At 45.8% G+C, this 19114-nt stretch overlaps 1 protein-coding gene across 3 annotated transcripts; it reads left to right on the top strand.

Moving 5' to 3' along the window:
• Positions 1-181: 181 nt before the first annotated feature.
• On the top strand, positions 182-18573 carry LOC108153694. 3 transcript variants are annotated; one of them, XM_033386111.1, is made up of 9 exons: positions 183-311; positions 1456-1868; positions 7175-7290; positions 13836-14266; positions 14437-14477; positions 14554-16277; positions 16355-16607; positions 16691-18086; positions 18150-18573. In XM_033386111.1, the coding sequence occupies exons 4-8, from the start codon at positions 14256-14258 to the stop codon at positions 17716-17718; spliced, it is 3057 nt and encodes a 1018-aa protein (XP_033242002.1). In that variant the 5' UTR covers positions 183-311; positions 1456-1868; positions 7175-7290; positions 13836-14255; the 3' UTR covers positions 17719-18086; positions 18150-18573. The 3 variants fall into 3 exon arrangements, 2 of the variants coding, with proteins under 2 accessions (XP_033242002.1, XP_017139312.1); XM_017283823.2 differs by having other exon boundaries at positions 183-436; XR_004471224.1 differs by lacking the exons at positions 16355-16607; positions 16691-18086; positions 18150-18573 and having other exon boundaries at positions 182-436; positions 13836-14477; positions 14554-14612.
• Positions 18574-19114: the final 541 nt, after the last annotated feature.

The raw sequence follows: 19114 nt of genomic DNA, 5'->3' as shown, positions 1-19114 counted from the left end.
AGAGCTCAGAGTCCTAGCTACCTAGTAATTTGCAACCGAATATCAGAAACGAGAAATATGATCGAACTTGAATACAAATAGTTCGTCAGTATATTTACGGTATATTTTAAAATTAGTGAAGTATTTTCGGTATTTTTCCGAGGGTCGGACCGTATATCTTATCGATAACTCCGCGGTCACACTGCTCGAGTCATAACAAAAAAAACCATGAAATACTTCGGACGTGCCCTACAGAGTCGCGGAAGACCGTTATCGTGTGTGCTCTGACTGTGCTCTCTGAATTTATTTTTGGTCATCTATTTTTTGCCCTGGTACAACAAAATTAACAATGAACGACGAGAAAACAACCAAAAACTCAACAACCAAACATACACGATAATCAAAATCAATTAACGCCCGTCAATAATTATCGGAGAAACGCAGCAGCGAGCGACTTGTATGCAAAAATGTTTGCTGCCTGCAAGCAGCAAATGGATGGTGGAGGGGGCAGAGAGCAGAGCACGAATTAAATGTTTATTCGAAGGAGATTCTTCATAAAATTGGAACATTTGTGGGCGCACGGCAGGGGGACGGGACGAGACGGAACGCAATGCAATGAACCGACATTTCCCTTGACTGACTTGACACATTTTCCCCCCCCATTACGATTGGGATTGGAGTTTTTCATTCTATTAACTTTTTTGTTCATTTAAATGCGAATATTCGCCACAACATATATATATATATGTATGCCATATATGCGTACATATATATATATGAATATTAGTAATATTAGATATGAATCAATGGCTGGGAAACAACAACAAAAATGACGAAACGTTCTTCTTTTTCCCCCCCTTGGTTCGGTCGGAAAAGAAATTCGCGGAAGACACGACAACGACGACAACGTTGAAGGAAAGATTTTTACTCGCGTCGCGGTATACTTCAACTGTTTTTGAACTTTTATTGCGTGTTGCTCTTGCAGCCAGAGCGCCAAGCGACAAAACCTCTGCCTGGCGTGAGAGACGGAGATAGATGCTAGAAACGTGTGTTGGTGGTTAAGTGCAAAACGGGAGAGAAAGAGAGAGCGAGAGAGAGAAGGCAGTGGCAAAGAGAGCATGCGCTCGAATGTTGCTTTGTCTCTGGATGTATATAAGTGCGCGCGCGTGTGTATGTGAGCGAGTGTGTGTCGCTTCACTTGGCCCGAAACTGCGACGTTGTTGCGCGCTTTTCGTTCGTGTGTTCACCGCCGCCGCCGTAGACTCACACACTGAACAGCCGCTGCTCTGCTCTGCCGTGGGCCCAATGCCATTGTGGTGCTGTGTGCTCTCTCTCTGCGGCCATTTTCGCCGAGGTCTTGTCGCTGTGTCGCCGTAACAGAGGAGCGGAGCGGAACCGTGTTTACCCCCCAACCTCCACCCTCCATTCTTGCTTGCTGTAATCTCATTCCTTAATACAAATCAACGCAAATTGCAGATAGATATAAACGAAAAGAAATCTAAAAAGGCCACAAAATCATACATTTTGCATATACACATACACATTTAACGATAAAAGAGAATTGCAAAAAAAAAAGACAAAGTGACAAAAAGAAAACAAGAACAACAAGCAAAATTAACGGCGAATTCTCGGAATCAGACGCAGCAAAAGCCGCCGCAGCAGCAGCAAAGGCAGCGGAGCACAAGCGAGTCGGCAGCACAGCTCCGCTGCTCCGAAGCAGTCATCAGAGAGAGGGAGTAGTGTGGTCAGCGCTGGAGAAGGGAAGGAGAGAGTATTAACAGAGTTGGAGCCGCCACGCCACGCCACCCCCGCGCCCTGCACTGGCCGCTGAAAAAGAGAGCGCAGCAACAAATATAAGCACATTACGACGCGACCTACTAAGAAAAAAGGTGATTTTTTGTTCAATTTCTTTCTTATTATTTACCTCTCTTGAGTTTCGTTTTAGTCTTTTTTAACACCTAAAGCCCTAGATATAGTCTTCTGTAGAAATTCGAGTCTTGAATAAAATGTAACTTTTCTCTCTTTCTATCGCTCTCAACTACACTTCCTCTTGCGCTCTCGCTCAGCTAATTCGCCGTCGATTTTTGTAGTTTATTTCATAACTAGTTTTTTTTTTTTTTTTTTTTGTCATAATCACATGTTTTGGTTGCACCCCAGCCCCACCTCCCCTGACCCGGCCGCAAACCCAAAATTCAAATCGATTTTGGATCCAAAAACCAAAAAAATACTCATTTTTCGATTGTCTGCCATTTATTCGCCCATATTTGCAGCTTTGTGGCCGGCGCTCACTTTCGTTGGCGAGCCACAAAGCGACACACAGCGCGAGAGCACCACACAGTGAAAAAGAGAGAGAGCGAGCGAGAGAGTAACAGCTGGTTAACAGGGAGCATTTACTTTACAGCATTGCCAAAAGTGTGAGTGAAACAATAAAACATTGACCAACAAAAAAAAAAGGATTGTAAAACCAAAATGTGTGCATTTTTCAATACTTTGATTGTTCTTTGTGGGCGGGGTGGGGTGGATAATTTCATCTTATCCCTAGTACAATGAGAGCGAAGAGACAGACAAAGATGACGTCATGTGGGGGCCTGGGATCCGACTGTCGTTCACGGCTATTTTTATACGTGCGAGAGTGTATCTCGCCGCGTGAGTATGTGTGTGTGTGTGCATTCCTCAAATAATTTTGCATTCTATAATGGAAAATAGCCAAAAGAAAAAAAAGAAATGGCTTTGAACAGGCAATGTCGCACACACACACACACGCACACATGACACATACACACACGCACGCAGGCATACGCTGCTTCTTTCTGGCCTGGCAACGCTACCGCCGTAAACGTGGTTTCCGCCAGCCCCGCAACACAGCTTGTGCGCTGCTACCACTCTGGCGGCCCTCTGCCGCGCTTTTCGAGCTAAACGCTTCGGGCCGTGCTGGCGGCAGACTGAATGTTTTCATACATTCAAAATTTCAACGAACGGTACTGTGGTCGCCGGCCGTCGTCGTCTCGCTGCCGCCGACGTCCGCTGTTAAATTCGCCGCATGCCTCGCTCATTTGTGGCTTTGCAGTCTTGTAGCTTGTGGCCCACGCTCACGCTCGCGCTCTTTCTCTCTCTCTCTCTTTTTGTTCACTGATTTTTATTTTTCTTTGAAAGAAGTTTCTGGTAGCTTCCTTTACTAACCACACTTATTAATTTTACATACAAATGTACGTATATAAGGATTACCATTTTTTATAATAAATATAAAATATAGACAAAGGGCAGCTTAATTTGCATGTTGGCTGTCTTCCGTTTAACAAACACATGCAGCATATCATACATACATACATACACTCATACAATTTTTCAAATGAATGTACATATCTATGTGTAAAGCGATTGTGTCAATTTTCCTTGTGATGTAATAGATTTTTTGTTTGTTGTTGTAGGTGCGGCTTCTTGTTGCCCTCTCGCCCGCTTACGCCGGGTTGTTCTTCTTCTGGCATATTCCACCTTTTTCCATCCAACGAGGTCAGACCCCCTACACACACACACACACACACACACACATACATACACTTGCAATAGCAGTCAACCCTAAAAAAAATCGCAGTTTGCAGCAGTTGGTTTGTCTCGTTTTTGCCCATCTGCCTTTCGGGCTACCTGTCAGCAGCGATCGTTCTCCTCCGCGCCAGCTCCTGTATCTGCTGCTGCATCTCTCTTCCTCTTGTCACATGTAATATGTAACTTCCGGCTTGCCCTCTCTCTCTCCCCCGTTCTCGGGCTCGCTCTCTGCATAAATCAAATGTTCGATGCCCGCATGTTCGCGATGCTATGTACATGCATGCATATGTGTGAATGTGTGTGGGTTATCGCGTATTGCTGCTGGTTCTGCTCTCTCTCTCTCTCTCTTTCAGATTTCTGTTTGTTTTTATACCATTATTAAGTTATTTTTTGTTAATTTACTTCACACCCTTTTAGTACATTTTGAAAGGAATTTCGTGCTTTAAGTGCCGTTTTTTTACCTGATCCAAAACAATAAGTTTTGTTGTTGCATTTTACAAGCAAAGATACGCATAGCATATAAAATTTATTCGTAAACCACCATAACCTCTCAACCGAAAGAACGGTTTATTTATTAAAACTGTGTGCCAATATTCATAAATTAATTTCATCAATGGCGTGCGTTGAATATTGCAAAAGAATTTACTAGTGTACGTACATATATAATGTGGTACCGAGTGTACATATGTGTGCATGTATTTACATAAATATGTATGTTTGTATGTGGTAGGTGGCCGCATTTTTCGAAAAATGAGAGCATATAGTAAAATGATGGCTGCTTTGTCATAACATTTCTACCCCTTGCCTACCCGTTGCCGCCCTTGCTCCACCAGCCCGCCGTCTCCTACGCAAATATGATTGATGTAACTGTGTGTTGAGTTTGCATTTGCGTTTGTTTCCTTTTGTCTATAAATTAAGGCCCATTAAAATTAATTAAGATATTGACCCAGTTCGTCTGAAAGCGGCACAAATGGACAATTTACACTGTGACGTCATGTGCACTAGAAAACTGCATTAACATACTGTTACAATTTAGAAATCAAATTGCTTTATCTAGAGCACACTGAGAGTGGGAGAGCGGGAGAGAGATAGAGGGAACCTCGTGGGTGAGAGCAGCGATCGGTGTCTGAGCAGCGCGCAGTAGCAACAGCAGCAGCGCTGTGGGCTGCCAGCCGCCTGCCCATTCAATTGATTGTCAAGTTTATAACTTAACATCGACGTTGCTGTTGCTGCTGCTGCTGCTGCTGCTGCTAGTGCTGCCAGAGGCGCTTCTTACAGCTGTTCTACAGCCGGAATTTGCTCTCTTTTGTGGTTCTGTTAGGGAGGGAGAAGACGCGGCATGTGATTTGCGATTAGAGCCCTCATGTGCACTTTTCTATCTGATAATTGATTTCAAAATGTTTTAAGGCTAAGCGTAAGCGTACGCGCGCACTCTCTCTTTGCTTCTCTCCTTGCTCTTTCTCTCCTGCCGTGTGAGTTTCATTGTGGCTCTGCTTTTGTTACTCATCATCACCTGCTGCTGCTGTTGGCTGTGTTTATTCTCTTTTCGTCCCTAGCAATTAAAACCCAACAGTGTGAAACCATTTCGTCTGGGCAAAAAAAAAGAAAGAAAAAAGAAATGAGAGAAAAACGAACGGTAAAACCAACTTGTTTTTTTGGCAGAGCAGCAGCACAAACCACGTCTGTGTGCGTTTGTGAGCGTGTGACAGAGGGAGATAGCTGGCGATGTCAACGGCGGCGCTAACTAAACCAACACAGTGAAGACTCCCCCGATCAACTGATAGGCGTATTCTCAAGAGAAACAGGGGTAAAAAGGGTGCGAAATGTTTGCCTGAGACACTCACTCGTAGAGCAGCAATTACGATCAATATCTTTGTGGTCTTTAAATGCGTCCCAAAGCGGGTGTCCACTGTGGCCCGCTCTTCGTCTCTCCTCTTTGACCATTTCGCATACTACAATGAAATTTCATTGATTTCAACTTTTACTTTCTTGCTTCTGGCCGCAGCAGCAGCGCTGCCAGCGGAAAATAGCATAACTGTAAATGTTTTTGGAAGTCTTCTTTGGTCGCTTTCGCTGCCTTCTTTCGAGCAGCACCAACAGCAGCAGCAGCAGAACCAAGAGAGAATAGCAGAAAATCTCTGGCCCAGCCCGGCCCGGTGCGGTCCGGTCCGCTCCGGCCTCTCCCTCACTATCGACGGACTCGTATCTAGAACTGTGTCAGGCATGCGAATAGATGTCGCAACGTGCAGTGACCCCACCCACCCCCCCGCTTTCGCGGTGGAGCCGCAATTGCAGCTCTGCCAGTGCGTACACACCACGAAAAGAGATCAATGCCGATTGGAAATGCGCTGTTTTTCCTCGGCTGTTGCTGAGTGCGGACAAACCACAGAATTGGTGGATTGGATTGTCGCTGGTCAACTGTCGCCAGTGCGTACACATCAATTGAACGGTCTGCGGATTGTGTGTGTGTGTGTGTGTGTGTCCCTTTCTTCGAAGGACAATTGCAGTTCAATCTGATTAGCTGTCATTCCCAAACACACAAGGAAAACGGATTCGGATAGAAATATGAAGCTAAAAAACCACAAAAGTAATATTCGTGCTGTCTCCAAAAACGGAAATGTAGCAAAGTCATTCCAACGGTAATGCTATTCATGTGAGAGCTGCTTCAATGTTTCAAGGTCAGCCACAGACACAGCGACAGCGACAGCGGCAGCGTTAAGCCCGAAACCATGTCTGGCTTTGTCCTACCTGTGATTCGGCCACGTGGCAGCAGAAGCAGCCATGATCCCAGACAACGACAAACGAGCACGTTTTCGCTTGTATATGGTTGCGACCCCCCCGCCTCTAACCTCCCCAGCCCCCTTAAGAGGCTCCAACAAGCAGTGTTGTCCTATTGAGCGGGTAGAGCATAACTGTCTGGCAGTCTCTTCTTCCCCTACTTCTCCTTCTGCTTATAACGGTTAATCATAACAAATCGACAGCTGTCTCTGTCTGTCTGGCAGTGGCACCGATGTCTGCGTGTGTATGTGTGTGTGTGTGTGTGTGTGTGTGTGTGTGTGTAGGACCTCGAAATGTCAACGACTTGGTTCTTTGTTCTCCTTGTTCTTGCTGCCGTCTTCCTTCCTTCGTCTTCGTATCTCTGGTTCGTGATTTCTTATTTCGGCCACAGACGAAGTGAAGAAGATTCTCGTTCAATGACATTTCCAAAACGGGACTTGGGGGCAACACACTATTAGGGTTGACGCCATGTGCAGGCCAAGTACTAGTACACACACACACACACACACACACACACACACACGTACACATGCATGTATGAATTCTTATTAAATCGTAGTGTGCAAGTTGGCCCACATTTTTGGAATGAATGCCAGACATTTCTCAGCACTGGCACGTACGCTTTAATATTGTTCAACGAAAAATATTAAGTATTTTCTTGCATGAAATACACATGTACATATGTAAATATGTACATAATTATTATAAAATAACTTCTTTGTATGATAGCGCACACTTCCGCTGTGCAGTGTCCCCCGTTCTCCTCCTTCCACGCTGATCATCGCCTCCACAGTCTTTGTGGAGAAAAAAAATCAAAACTCTGCACCTGGATATACCATAATTGTTTGTATTTTTATTTTTTCTCTGGTTGCAGGCTCCTTTTTGAGGTCGAGAAACACTGACGAGAAAGAATTGAGGAATATCTTAAAGTAAACAACCACAACAAACCACAGAAAAACAAAACAAAAACTAATTAAGGACTATTAAGAGGTGAGTACCTGCCCAAAAAGGAGGGGAATAATTTTGGTTAGCGCTTTTCGTCGGCATGCAGCATGCACCATGCACCATCTTATCGTTGCATCGGCCATGGTCAAGTGCAGAATCCAGCCACAAAAACACACGCACACGTGCACCTCTCTCTCTCGCGCTCTCGCTCTCTCTCTATTGCCAAAACGATGACGCACTTGGCTGCGTTGCCGGTCTCTCTCGATCGTCTCTCTCTGTCGAATGCTCTCTGGGGAAACCCGTTTTTCTTGAATGTGTGTGTCTCTGCCTGCCTCTCTCCCTCTCTGTGCAATTCCGTGGCTCGGTTCGGTTCGGTTCGGTTCGACAGAGAGTGCTAAGCAATGCATAGATGCTGTAATTTTTGATCGTGACTACTGGGAAATAAGCTTCGTCTCGAACGCGCGCGTCGCCAATGAGGTCACAGTGAAAACTCTGTGTGACTGTGACTGCGACTCGTGACTCGTGAATGTGTGGGAGATGAGATCACTGGAGGAGGACGAGGAGTGACTAACTCTTCTTCCAACGAAGAAGAACGGGGGACTGCCCTCGATACACGCGAGTGGCTGTGGGTGTGGGTGTGGGTGTGGAGATGGAGCTAAATCCAATGACGAATGGCCAGGGTAGGGGGCTATAACATCCCAAAGGCTGTCATTGCCTTGATATTTTATGTAACATTTTGCAGTGTTTCCGCTTTTACCCAACACTGCGCTTGACAGCTGATGATGGCAGCGGCACCCAGCTGTGGGCGACTGAACAATGGCAGAGACCCGAGACCGAGACCGAGAGCGGGACCCAACGGTGGAGGTGGAGGCGGTTGCATTGAACAACTTGTGTGTCCTGGTTTCGTTTTGTCTGCCGCTGACACATCCATGTCTCTCGTTCTCTCCCTCTCTTTGTGAATATTGTGTACAGTACACTTTTCCCCCAAGAACAGGGCCACTAAATCGTGTATTAAATCAATAAAAATGTGTGCATGTACACATTTATGGGGTATGCCTTCTTTTGGCACATCCATTCTCCTTCACTTCGAACAGGGTCACAGTTTTTAATTGCTACTTAGTCATTGTGTGGCATCACTGCAACGTGACTGCAAGGACATCCCACGCACATGCACACGCACAGGCACAGGCACCTGTTGGCGGTACCCCGTGATGTGCGAAAACCTTTTCCGTTTCCGTTGCCGTTGCCGTTGCCACATTCCGCACTTAACAGCACTGGCTACAGCCTGGAGCACATGTGACTGTCTGTTAGATGACTGCCTGCTGCTGCTCGAGCGATAGAGGGGGACAGCTGTCGCCTGCAGCTGATGGCGAAATCCGCCGTTGAGTCATCTCCTCCATCGCCCGCACACAACGCAGGAAATTTCAATTCAAGATTATTCATGGGAAATTAAATGGGCAATACTATTCCAAACAGTTCTGGATATATAGTATGTAAAGGCTATCAATCCAGAAGTACATTAAATATAAAAAAAACGACAAGCACCATCAAATATAACTGGAAATATCTGTTCTGTTTGCATTAAGGAGTTATTCATTCGTATTATCTTGAACTATCTTGGAAGGAAGTTTCCGTTTTAAGGCTTATAGAAGGTGAAATATTTTTAATGATAAAATGTGATAAATTACTTTTTTTAATTACAAATAATACGTAATACAAAAGTTTTTGCAGAATACTGTATTATGTATCGAAAAAATGCATATAAATGAAGACATTTTTTGGGACTTGGAACGGGAGCCTCCCCTTAAACCGATGAGGGCAGCTGCATGATGCGCGACCCGAAAAACTATACATAGACATAGGCATAGAGGAATTATAGAGCAGACTAAATATATGTGTACATATATTCCAATTGTATTTCGCATCCTGGGCTTGGGCTCGGGGTTCCATTGGGGCTTCAAAATGCACTTGGGGGGGCAGATAGCAGAAAGATATGCGCCGGATGATAACTATGATATTCCCGTACAATTATTTCGATGTACACATACTGCTGGCATATATTTAATATTCGTTTCTTCGATCAGAAGGGGTTTATCTTGCGAAGACAACTTCTTGATGACTATCGAATGATTTGATCAGCTATTTTGGTTCGGTGTTGAATGAATTTATGTGGAAAACCATATGATAAATGCTTAGATGCGCAACACTCTTCATGCCACTGCCTCTGTTGTCGCTCTGTTGCGCTCGTTGTTACTGGTTCTGCCTGATAATCGTGTGTCCATCACTCGACGGACAACAACGATGACGACGACTCCCCTCGAAAATATGGAGCGGAAGCCGCGCCACACACACCACACAAACAACCCTGGGCTGGGCGTATGGCGGCGTACCATTTTTATGGTTCCGTTCCCCCCTTGTCGCTGTCGAGCTCACGTAGCTCACATTTCGAAGAACCCTTTCTCGTATTACAGTTGTCGTTCAGCCAGATCCCCACACCACACCACACCACACGACACCACATAGATAGAGATAGAGATAGAGATAGAGATAGAGATAGAGATAGAGATAGAGAGAGAGAGAGAGAGAGAGAGAGAGAGAGAGAGAGAGAGAGAGAGAGAGAGAGAGGGAGAGCACCTCCTATATTTACTTGTAGATATATTCCTGGTATATCGGAAGAGATATCGGGGCTACAATAAGTTTTGAGGAAATGCCTTGATTGGTTTTTAATGCCAATTATGAGGCATCATGCGGGTAGGGTAGGGTGTGTGCCTACAACAAAATGTTTATAATAATACATACATATATTTAATGTGCGACAAAGTTCGCGTTCAGCCTTCTCATAGATTTATTCAAATAATGAAACGACCGAGCCAGCGGCCAAAAATCAACAGAACACGGTAGAAATAAACCAATAAAAACCATACCCGACGAATGGGTGGGCAAACAGTCGTCGTCGTCGTCGTCGTTGTTGTCGTTGTTGTTGTTGTCGTCGTCGTTGCTGTGGCGGCCTTGAACCTGAATTTCGCAGTTCATTTGCGTCTCTCGGCCGCTCTTTATTGTTGCCTGCCTTCAATTATTAATATTAGTATAACGCCTTTTGTTTAATACACCCATACACCCATTCTCTGCTACTCTCCGTCTGTCTTCCTCTCGCGTTGAACAGAGTTCGTGTACCCGCGCTGATAATTGTAGGGCCATATGTCCCAGGGAATATCCAAGAACCAACCGAGGAGCGCTGCTGCTTTTGGCATTCCGTTCGATTAAAATCTATCTATCTATGTATATATTATATTTCGAAGGATCTAGAATCTCTGATAACACATCAGTAGGGCGAGCGAGGGGCGCTGCTGCAAGACACGTGATACATTGTGCCCTCGCTGATAATTGTAGAGCTTTATCCCAAGGGGTATACGTACATTACTTGGAAGGTCTAGCCTCCTGGGATCCCATTGCAAAAACAACCGAGGGGTGCTGCCGCATGATGCGTTCGTTATAAAATGTACGATTTATGACGTTTTAGCGGTTATCCTACACGGTTTTCTTTTAGTTCTTTTTTTTGTTGTGCCTTTTGCGTGTGTGTCTGCCTCCGTTTTCGTTTTTTCACACATTTTTCCCCTCTTGGCTTCTTCGCGCACCTTTGTCTCCTCTGGGTTTTGTGTGGATGTCGCGCCTCTTGGGTTAATGAACTGCATTTACCATACGATACGAGAACATTATATGTATGTATGTACCATATGTATTTACCCCCGTGTGGACGGACATATCTAGGGGTCTCTGGCTCTGGCTCTGGCTCTGTTACTGTCTCGGTCTCTGCGTGAATTTTAAATTCAATTTCGTTTAAAATTGTTCGCCTGCATGTAGTACATATGTATGTTTATTTTTATTATTTGAAGCATTATCAGAATTCCTGCCCCCATGGATGCATTGCTAGAATGATTTTAATTTCGATTTCAACACAAAAACATTTGGGTGAAATCATCGAATGCTTTGTAGGATTTTTTGTGGGTACATTTTTAAGATATTTAGTACTCGAATTCGAATTTGAATTCGATTCCTCGTTTATTGAAATTCAAGCAATGGACGACGGCGCAGCATTATTTGCATTTATTGTGCATTTGTGTGTTCCCTGTGTTCTCTCGCTCGATTTTATAGCTTCCTATTTTTGACCCGCGCTGTTGTCGAGCTGTTAAAAATAGCCAACGATTCCGATGCCGATGCCGTGAGCCGTGGCCCAAACAAAGCGTCTCAAAAAATGTGTCTGCGTCATTTGAGGAGGGGCAATACTGACACAAATCGCACATGTATGCAGTACGCTACGTGCACACACTGGTATGGTGTGGTCTACGCGATGACGCACCTGTGCCAAAAGGGCAGCTCTCTCGTAGGCTTTCGTCCTGGCCTTCCTCCATGAGATACCCTCCGAAATGGTAATATCCATAGGTATCTAAAGCTCCAAATGGTATCATCTTTAGATACAAATACGAAAAAGCACAATCAGCAAATCATTTGGTTTTTTCTGATATTTGATTCATTATAAAAAAAAAATTCTTTATTTTGCGCAAAATAAAAGTGTTTATCCAGGGAAAATGTGTGTGAAAACTAAAATAGAGTCAAAATTTCTGCTTTTGTAGGTCACCTAGAAACTGGAGACACAGACAACACCCACACCCACGCGCACGAAGAACACTCTTCGGGTATAGATATGCGTCGGCGTCGTCGTCGTCGGCATCTTTCACTTTCATTTCGTATACGAATGACAGGCGTTGTATGGAATACCCTCACTTTTAGAACATAAACAGAGTGATAATAACGACCCAGAATTGATTCCGTATAGAATGTTTATTTTCCCTATAATTGGAGAGTTTAATCTCTTGACGATTCCCCATTAATTCTGTATCGTATTACTGGATTTTCACAATGAATCACTGTAAAGCGATCTGCAGTTGTTGGGGTGTGGGGGCGTGAGACACAATCTACATCGTCTGTACATAAATACATCCGGCCAAGCGGCCCAACAACAACAACAACAGCTTATGATATATTTGTTATCTGTCTCTCTCTCCCTCTCTCTGGGTGTCGAACTTGCAACCGGAAAGTGTTCGTGGAATTATGAGAATTTACTGACATAAAAATTCTATTGCCAGAGAGGCACCGGATATGTCTAGAGGGGGATTGGGGACTGCACTTTTCATGGGGGAGTGGAAAAACCTTGACTTTTTCGCACTGTGTAAAAAAACACAGATAATTGTACAACACTGGATGTTGTAATCAGCTGAGAGCAACAAGCAGTTCATTCATATATAGAACACTAGTTGCATCTCCCTGCCACCATAGTCGTTCTTCATATATCGGCTCCTATATGTACATATGTTATGTATAGTCGTAGTCGTGTGTTCTCTCTTGTTTTTTTTTTTTGGTTTTTTTTTTAATGATTTGTTGTCCTAGATGCCAGGGAATCCGGGTCGAGGTCCCATCTCTCGCTACTCGGCCAGAGAAATAATATTTCCGTCCGTGCCATATGTATGTGTGTGCGTGTGTTTGTGTGTGTATAATCTTTTAATTTATGGCAATTTGCTAATTTACAATAACAATTTAATTTGCACATTGCTCCAAAAATAGCACAGCCTCTGAGTCTGTTTCTGCTGCTGTTGCAGTTGCACTGCTTTGCTTTGCACTGCTTCTTCTGCTATGCCGCTGCCGCTGCCAGAGCAAACGAGATGGCCAGTGTGTAGCAGCACAAGCAATGCCAGGGTGCATTTTGTTGCAAGGTGCGACATTCATCCTGTTTGAAGCAAATAGTGTGGGGCGAGGGCCTCACCTTTAATTAATCCACTTTGCGTGCATGCAATTGTTTGATTTGTTGATGCTTGAATGACGGTGACTGCTGCTGCGTCGCTGCTGCGTCGACGCTGTGCCCAATTGGCAGTGTGTGTGTGTGTGTGTGTTTCAATGTGTGTGCGTGCCAGTTTTTCGAATGTGCGTCCTTGACCGAGAAGCTGCTGATGTGTGGCGCCTGCAACTCCCAAAAACACCCCGCCCCACGCCCCCTCATCAGCTGACGATCCTAGCAGTTGTTAACAGTATGTATGTACATTATGTTATTCAAGCCCGCTCTCTGCGCTTTGAACAGGCGACAAAACTGTCCCGCACTAAATAGCTAATGCAGATTACCGAGCTGTATTTTCGAGTGAAATATAATTATACCCCCAACTCTACCCCCCCAGCTTTCTGTTAAACAGAGGCTTACAGCGTACGCAGCTGTTATTAACAGCCCACAGCTCACAGCCGCTTCTGGCTTAAAAGCACTGTTAACAGCTTGCACTGCTGCAATTGCAGTAACATTACAGTGTTGACAGGCGACACTGATGTCAGGTGGCAGATGACAGGATATCGATACGATAAAACGATTGACCTGACGGACCATCAAACGATTTTGACCAATAATCTGTCAAAATATGTGACTTTCAGAATTTCCTTTGCTGCTTTGCTGCCGGGGGGCGCTTCGGAAAGCAGTAACTAATTAATTTATTAATCAAGCAAACAACTAAACAATACATTTTCGGCTCTACTATCTATTGATCTACTTGCAGACTGCTAAAAGGAACAACAACTCTACAGATAAACAACAACAAAAAAACCCCAGGAGAAGAAAGACTAGAATTAATCATAATACCAATAGTTTAACAACAACAACAACAAAAAAACATAAAACCACGAGAGACAAAAACCCATACACACACATCACACTCACACACACCACCACAAAAAAAGTGATTGAAAACTTAATTGAAAATTTAAACAAACAAAAGCAAAGTATTTTCGGACAAACACACAACCGGATACCGACTATTATTATTATATTGAACGCTTTTGGCCTTATATACAAAAGAAAACAGAAAACAAACAAAATCCAAGCAACAAACAAAGTATAAGTTCAAGGGGGAGAAATAGATGCCTAAGGTTCAAGATTCAAGATATTTAATATTCAAGAAACAAGAAACATTGTCAATATGGCCGATTCGTAAGTAGAGAGCAAACGAAAGAGAGAGACGAGACACTCACACAGACAGATAGCCAGAGGCCACAGATCCACACGCTACAGATCCACACACAGTCGTAGAAATAATTAGAAAACCGCAACAAAAAACCATAACAAAAACAAGAATATTAATCGGCAACCAACTCTTGCAGACGGGATAACGTTTCGGGACCAGGCACTAGCCCGGCAAACGGTAAGAAAAAAGTACATTCAAGAACATCCCATAGATTAATATAACATCCCATTTGTTGTTTGTTTTTGCATTAAAGGTACCGCCAGTCCGAGCGTCTGTCAAGGCCGGCCTCCTTCAGGGAGTTCTTCTCTAGTGAACGACGGAGCCAGCGAGCCACCGACGAGAAGCGAAGGAGGAAGCCAGCGAGGAGGAGGAGCAGGGGAACGTGGCTCTCCACCGATCTACGATATTGGAGTGGGATTGGAACACGTGTCTTCAAACGAAGCACAGGAAAAAGAAGTCCATCCGGAGGTCCTCTACGAATGCTTGAGCCCAACGACCGGCCTTATAACCTACAGTAAGCGAGATCCCGACGACCAGAACGGAGAGAAGGAGTCTACCAAGGCGGCTAAATCGCTAGAATATCTAACGATACCAAAGCTGCTAGACCTTCGCGTGAAGAAGAAGGCCGGAGGGCACGGAACAGAGATCTTGCGGGTGCTCGACCTGCGCACCAAGGAGACGAAGCAGCGGGACGCAGAGCGAGCCCTACGCCATCAGGAGCACTTGCGGGAGCTAGCGCGCTGCCAGCAGTGGCAAAGGCAGCAGGCGCGAGCCCAAGAGCAGCAGTGGCTCTGTAAGGAGAGGCTCAGGAAGAGACAGCAGGACGAGGCCAAGGCCGCGAAACAATTGGCGACGCTGAGGAAGGACATTGAGCACCAAATCAAGGTGCAGAAGGACTCGGAGGCGAAGTGGCTTCGCACAAAGGAGGAAAGGGATCGAGAAATAGAGCGGCAAGCGGTGTTGAGAAAGCGAGGGCAGAAAGACCAACTGAAGGAAGACGAGCGGCGGCAGAGACTCGACGTGATCAGGCAGATAAAAAAGGAGAGGGAGCTAGAGAAGCGCCAGGAGGAGAAGTTGGAGCTGGAGCTAAAGCGGCAGAGGGAGAGATTCATGCAACACCAGAATCTGCACACTGAAGCCGTCTACAGCCATCCCCTGTTCGGAGATCTCTATCTGCCCGAGTACAACAGCAACAGCAGCACCAGCACCAGCACCACGACGACCTCGTCGACGACATTCCCACACACAGCATCCTCCTGTTCGTCGCTGATGCAAAACGAAATGGTTAGCATACCGATGGCCAATCTGAATGGCGGCCTCAAGGCGGCGTCTGGACCGGCCGGTGCCTCGGCCACTGGCGGGGGCGTGCGATACTTTTCGCAGTTTAGCAAATCGGCCACCGCCAGCACGACCACGATGGTGCACCAGCAGCAGCACCAACAGCACCAGCAGCCCCAGCAGCAGCAGCAGCTGCTGCAGCGGAAGGCAACAGCCAATGGCGATCTCCACGCGAATGGCAGAGTGGCGGCTTTCGTTCCCAATGGGATGCGCATCAAAACGGAGCAACAAGATATGCTGCTGGAGTCCCTTACTGTGATCAAACCAGATGTGATTACCAAGACGGAGGCCACAGCAGCAGCAGCACAGACACCACCGGCAGTGGCACCGGCAGCAGCAGCAGAGCCAATAGAAGCTGCTCCTGTCTCAGATGCACCATTGGCGCTGCTCAGAAACCAGCAACAGGCAGCAGCAGCAGAGGCAGACGACCCAGAGCTGGACATTGTGATCAACAATGTGGTGTGCTCGTTCAGCGTGCGATGCCACCTCAAGCTAAGGGACATTGCGTTGCGCGGCTGCAATGTGGAGTATCGCAGGGAGAACGGAATGGTAACCATGAAGCTGCGACGTCCCTATACGACGGCCTCCATTTGGTCATCGGGCAGGATCACCTGCACAGGGGCCACCTCTGAGATAATGGTAGGTGCAACCCAACGGAATGCAGCAACTGCCGAGCAAGTCCCTTATCAAATCTCAATTCTTTATTCGTTTCAAAGGCCAAGGTGGCAGCCAGACGGTACGCCCGGTGCCTGGGTAAACTCGGTTTTCCCACACGCTTCCAGAACTTTCGCATCGTGAATGTTCTGGGTACCTGCAGCATGCCCTGGGCCATTAAGATTGTCAACTTCTCGGAGAAGCATCGGGACAACGCCAGCTACGAGCCGGAGTTGCATCCGGGTGTCACTTACAAGATGAAAATGCCAAAGGCCACGCTGAAGATCTTCTCCACGGGAAGCGTTACAGTGACAGGTGAGTCTATCTTTGGCTTTGGCTTTGGCGTTGGCGTTGGCGTTGGCTCTCTCGCTTGAGATTAAACCTTATCCGTATTACAGCCGCCAGCGTGAATGATGTTGAATCCGCCATACAGCATATCTATCCACTGGTCCATGAGTTCCGCAAGCAGCGATCGCCTGAGGAGCTGCAGCATTTAAGGGCTAAGCAGAACAAAAATGCCGGAATAACTGGCACCCCCGCCGCCGCCAGTACCGCCAGCACCATCACCGATGCCAGCGAAACCCGGGTACTGCAGGATCAGATCCTCACGCAGTCGAAGACACAGTCGCGCAGCGATATCTTGGTGAATGCCACCGCTGCCCATAGCAAGTCAATACCTGGCAGTGCGGCTGGGGATCTGGTTAATGCAGCGGTCTGCAATGTGCAGCGGCTGAAGCAGATCGAATCGTATCGCCAGCTGTCGAGTCAGACGCAGGAGGAGCGCCGCCATATACCCTTCCCCAGGGACAAGTCGGAGGCAGGGCTGTTTCCCCATTCGAAACCCAGGTCGCCCCCGGGCGACAATATCTGTGCCAATGCCCGCCGCCGGGCCACCGAGTGCTGGGCCACCAAGCTGCAGAACAAGCGGCCGCGCTACAACGATCCCAAATTAGTGGCGGCGGGCAAGACAACGACATCGACATCGACGAGCTCCATCGCCTCCTCCACCGCCTCCTCCTCATCAAATCCCGCCATCCAATCCACCACCACTATCAGCACCACCAGCGCATCCGCCACCACCATTACGGGCCCCATTCTGCCGCTCTCATCGCTAACGCCCATTGGGACGATCAGTGGCAGCAGGCCATTTGGCCTGATGGCCGCACGCACAATGATCCCAGCCACGGGGACGATTATCAAGATCAAGCAGAGCTGCATTAAGCCACTGAATCGCAATGCTCTGGCCGCATTCACCGCTGCCTCCAGTGGTAGCATCGCTACCGCCGTCAATGCCACTGCCACAGCCACAGCCAACGTTGCTGGTGGCTCTGCTGCTTCTGCTTCTGCCGTCACCCTAGCGGCGATCAAGAGGGAGCGGCAGTTGAGCAGCAACTCGGATTTGGATATTGATATGGGCTGGCCATGATGTGGGATGATTGAGTGATTGACCAGAGACACAGACGGAGATGAAGAAACGAGAGAGAGACAAAGGGAAAGAGATAGTGAGAGAGGGAGAGAGGAACAATATATCGTCGTTGCCTATGCCAAAATATATAGAAATTAGAGCAAAGCCAAACAAAATACAACAACACAAAAACGAACAGAAAAACACAGAGACCGAAAGAAAAGAAAAGGATGGGATCGTTTCTTTCGGTGTTTCTTGAACTTCATTTTCGATTCGATTCGATTCATGTCTTGTGTTGTTCTCTGCATTTAAACGAAGGAAGGAAACGGAGAACACAAACGCAGAACGAGAATCGCGACTAAAACAAGAGCCAAAAATTTAATACTAAGGTGAGTTCTTGCCCCCGTCGCTCCTCCAATTGGCATCCATGTGCTCACCATCTTCTTTTGCAGATTTATGTGTAATTTCATCCCCCAATCAACAACACACAATCCCACAAGAAAAACAGAGATCAGAGAATGGTATTGCACGTACCATGCGCAACCCACAAGTAAAATCATCCTAGATATAGAATTAAATTTCAAAAAGGCAATATACGATTTATATTCTAATCTATATTCTGTAATACGTAGAGACATTCAGTTACGTAGACCCCCACCCCCCCAACCATATGGCTGGGTTTTTTTTTTTTTTTTTTTATTTAGTTATATTTGAACAAACCACCGCCTAATGAAAGAAAATACTGTAAAATGAATCAGATAAATCGTATATAGCCAGAAAGAGAGAGAGAGAGAAACGGAGACGTAGAGTGAGTGGAAGAAGGAAAACATTCAGTCAGTCACACACCCCCCCCCCCCCCCCCCCCAGCCTTAAAAAATAAGCAATAGGAAGTATAGAGAGGAGTAAAAGGCGCACTCAGTGCCTTTAATCACACACACACACACACATTTAAAAACGATTTTGTAAGCCTTAAACCAATCCAAAAACAAACAAGCAATAGAAGCACTCAAGTGCCTTCCAAAAGAATTAAATACGAGACACCACGAGACACGCTCACACACACACACACACACACACACGATCAAACCATCAGTCAGTCAGTCAGGCCGTCGGTAAATTGATTTGTTTTCCTTCTTCGAAAGAGATTTCTCCGAAGAAGATCCCCCCAAACACACACACAATTTAGTCTAATTTCAAAAATAATAATATGAATTAAAATATTAATATATATAATTTTTTTTTATTGTTTTGTTTTCACTTTAAGTTCAATTAAGTAATCTTAAGGGCAGAAAGCTTCTATCGAACATTCAGATGTTATGGTAGGAAAGACAACAAATGTTTCGATTAACACACACATGCATACAATAATACATACATATACATATATATATATATATATATATATATATATGTGTGT

The sequence above is a fragment of the Drosophila miranda genome, chromosome XL (assembly GCF_003369915.1).
Source record: "Drosophila miranda strain MSH22 chromosome XL, D.miranda_PacBio2.1, whole genome shotgun sequence".
Taxonomy (NCBI): Eukaryota; Metazoa; Arthropoda; class Insecta; order Diptera; family Drosophilidae; genus Drosophila; species Drosophila miranda.
Note: the sequence above shows the minus strand (reverse complement) of the source record. Positions and strands in the feature narration are given on the sequence as shown.

Bases quoted from the DNA above. Each gene is read 5' to 3' on its own strand.
- LOC108153694 (XM_033386111.1), top strand. The intron at 14,478-14,553 runs GTAAGAAAAAAG...TTTGCATTAAAG, and splicing joins AGGCACTAGCCCGGCAAACG to GTACCGCCAGTCCGAGCGTC. The intron at 16,608-16,690 runs GTGAGTCTATCT...TCCGTATTACAG, and splicing joins GGGAAGCGTTACAGTGACAG to CCGCCAGCGTGAATGATGTT.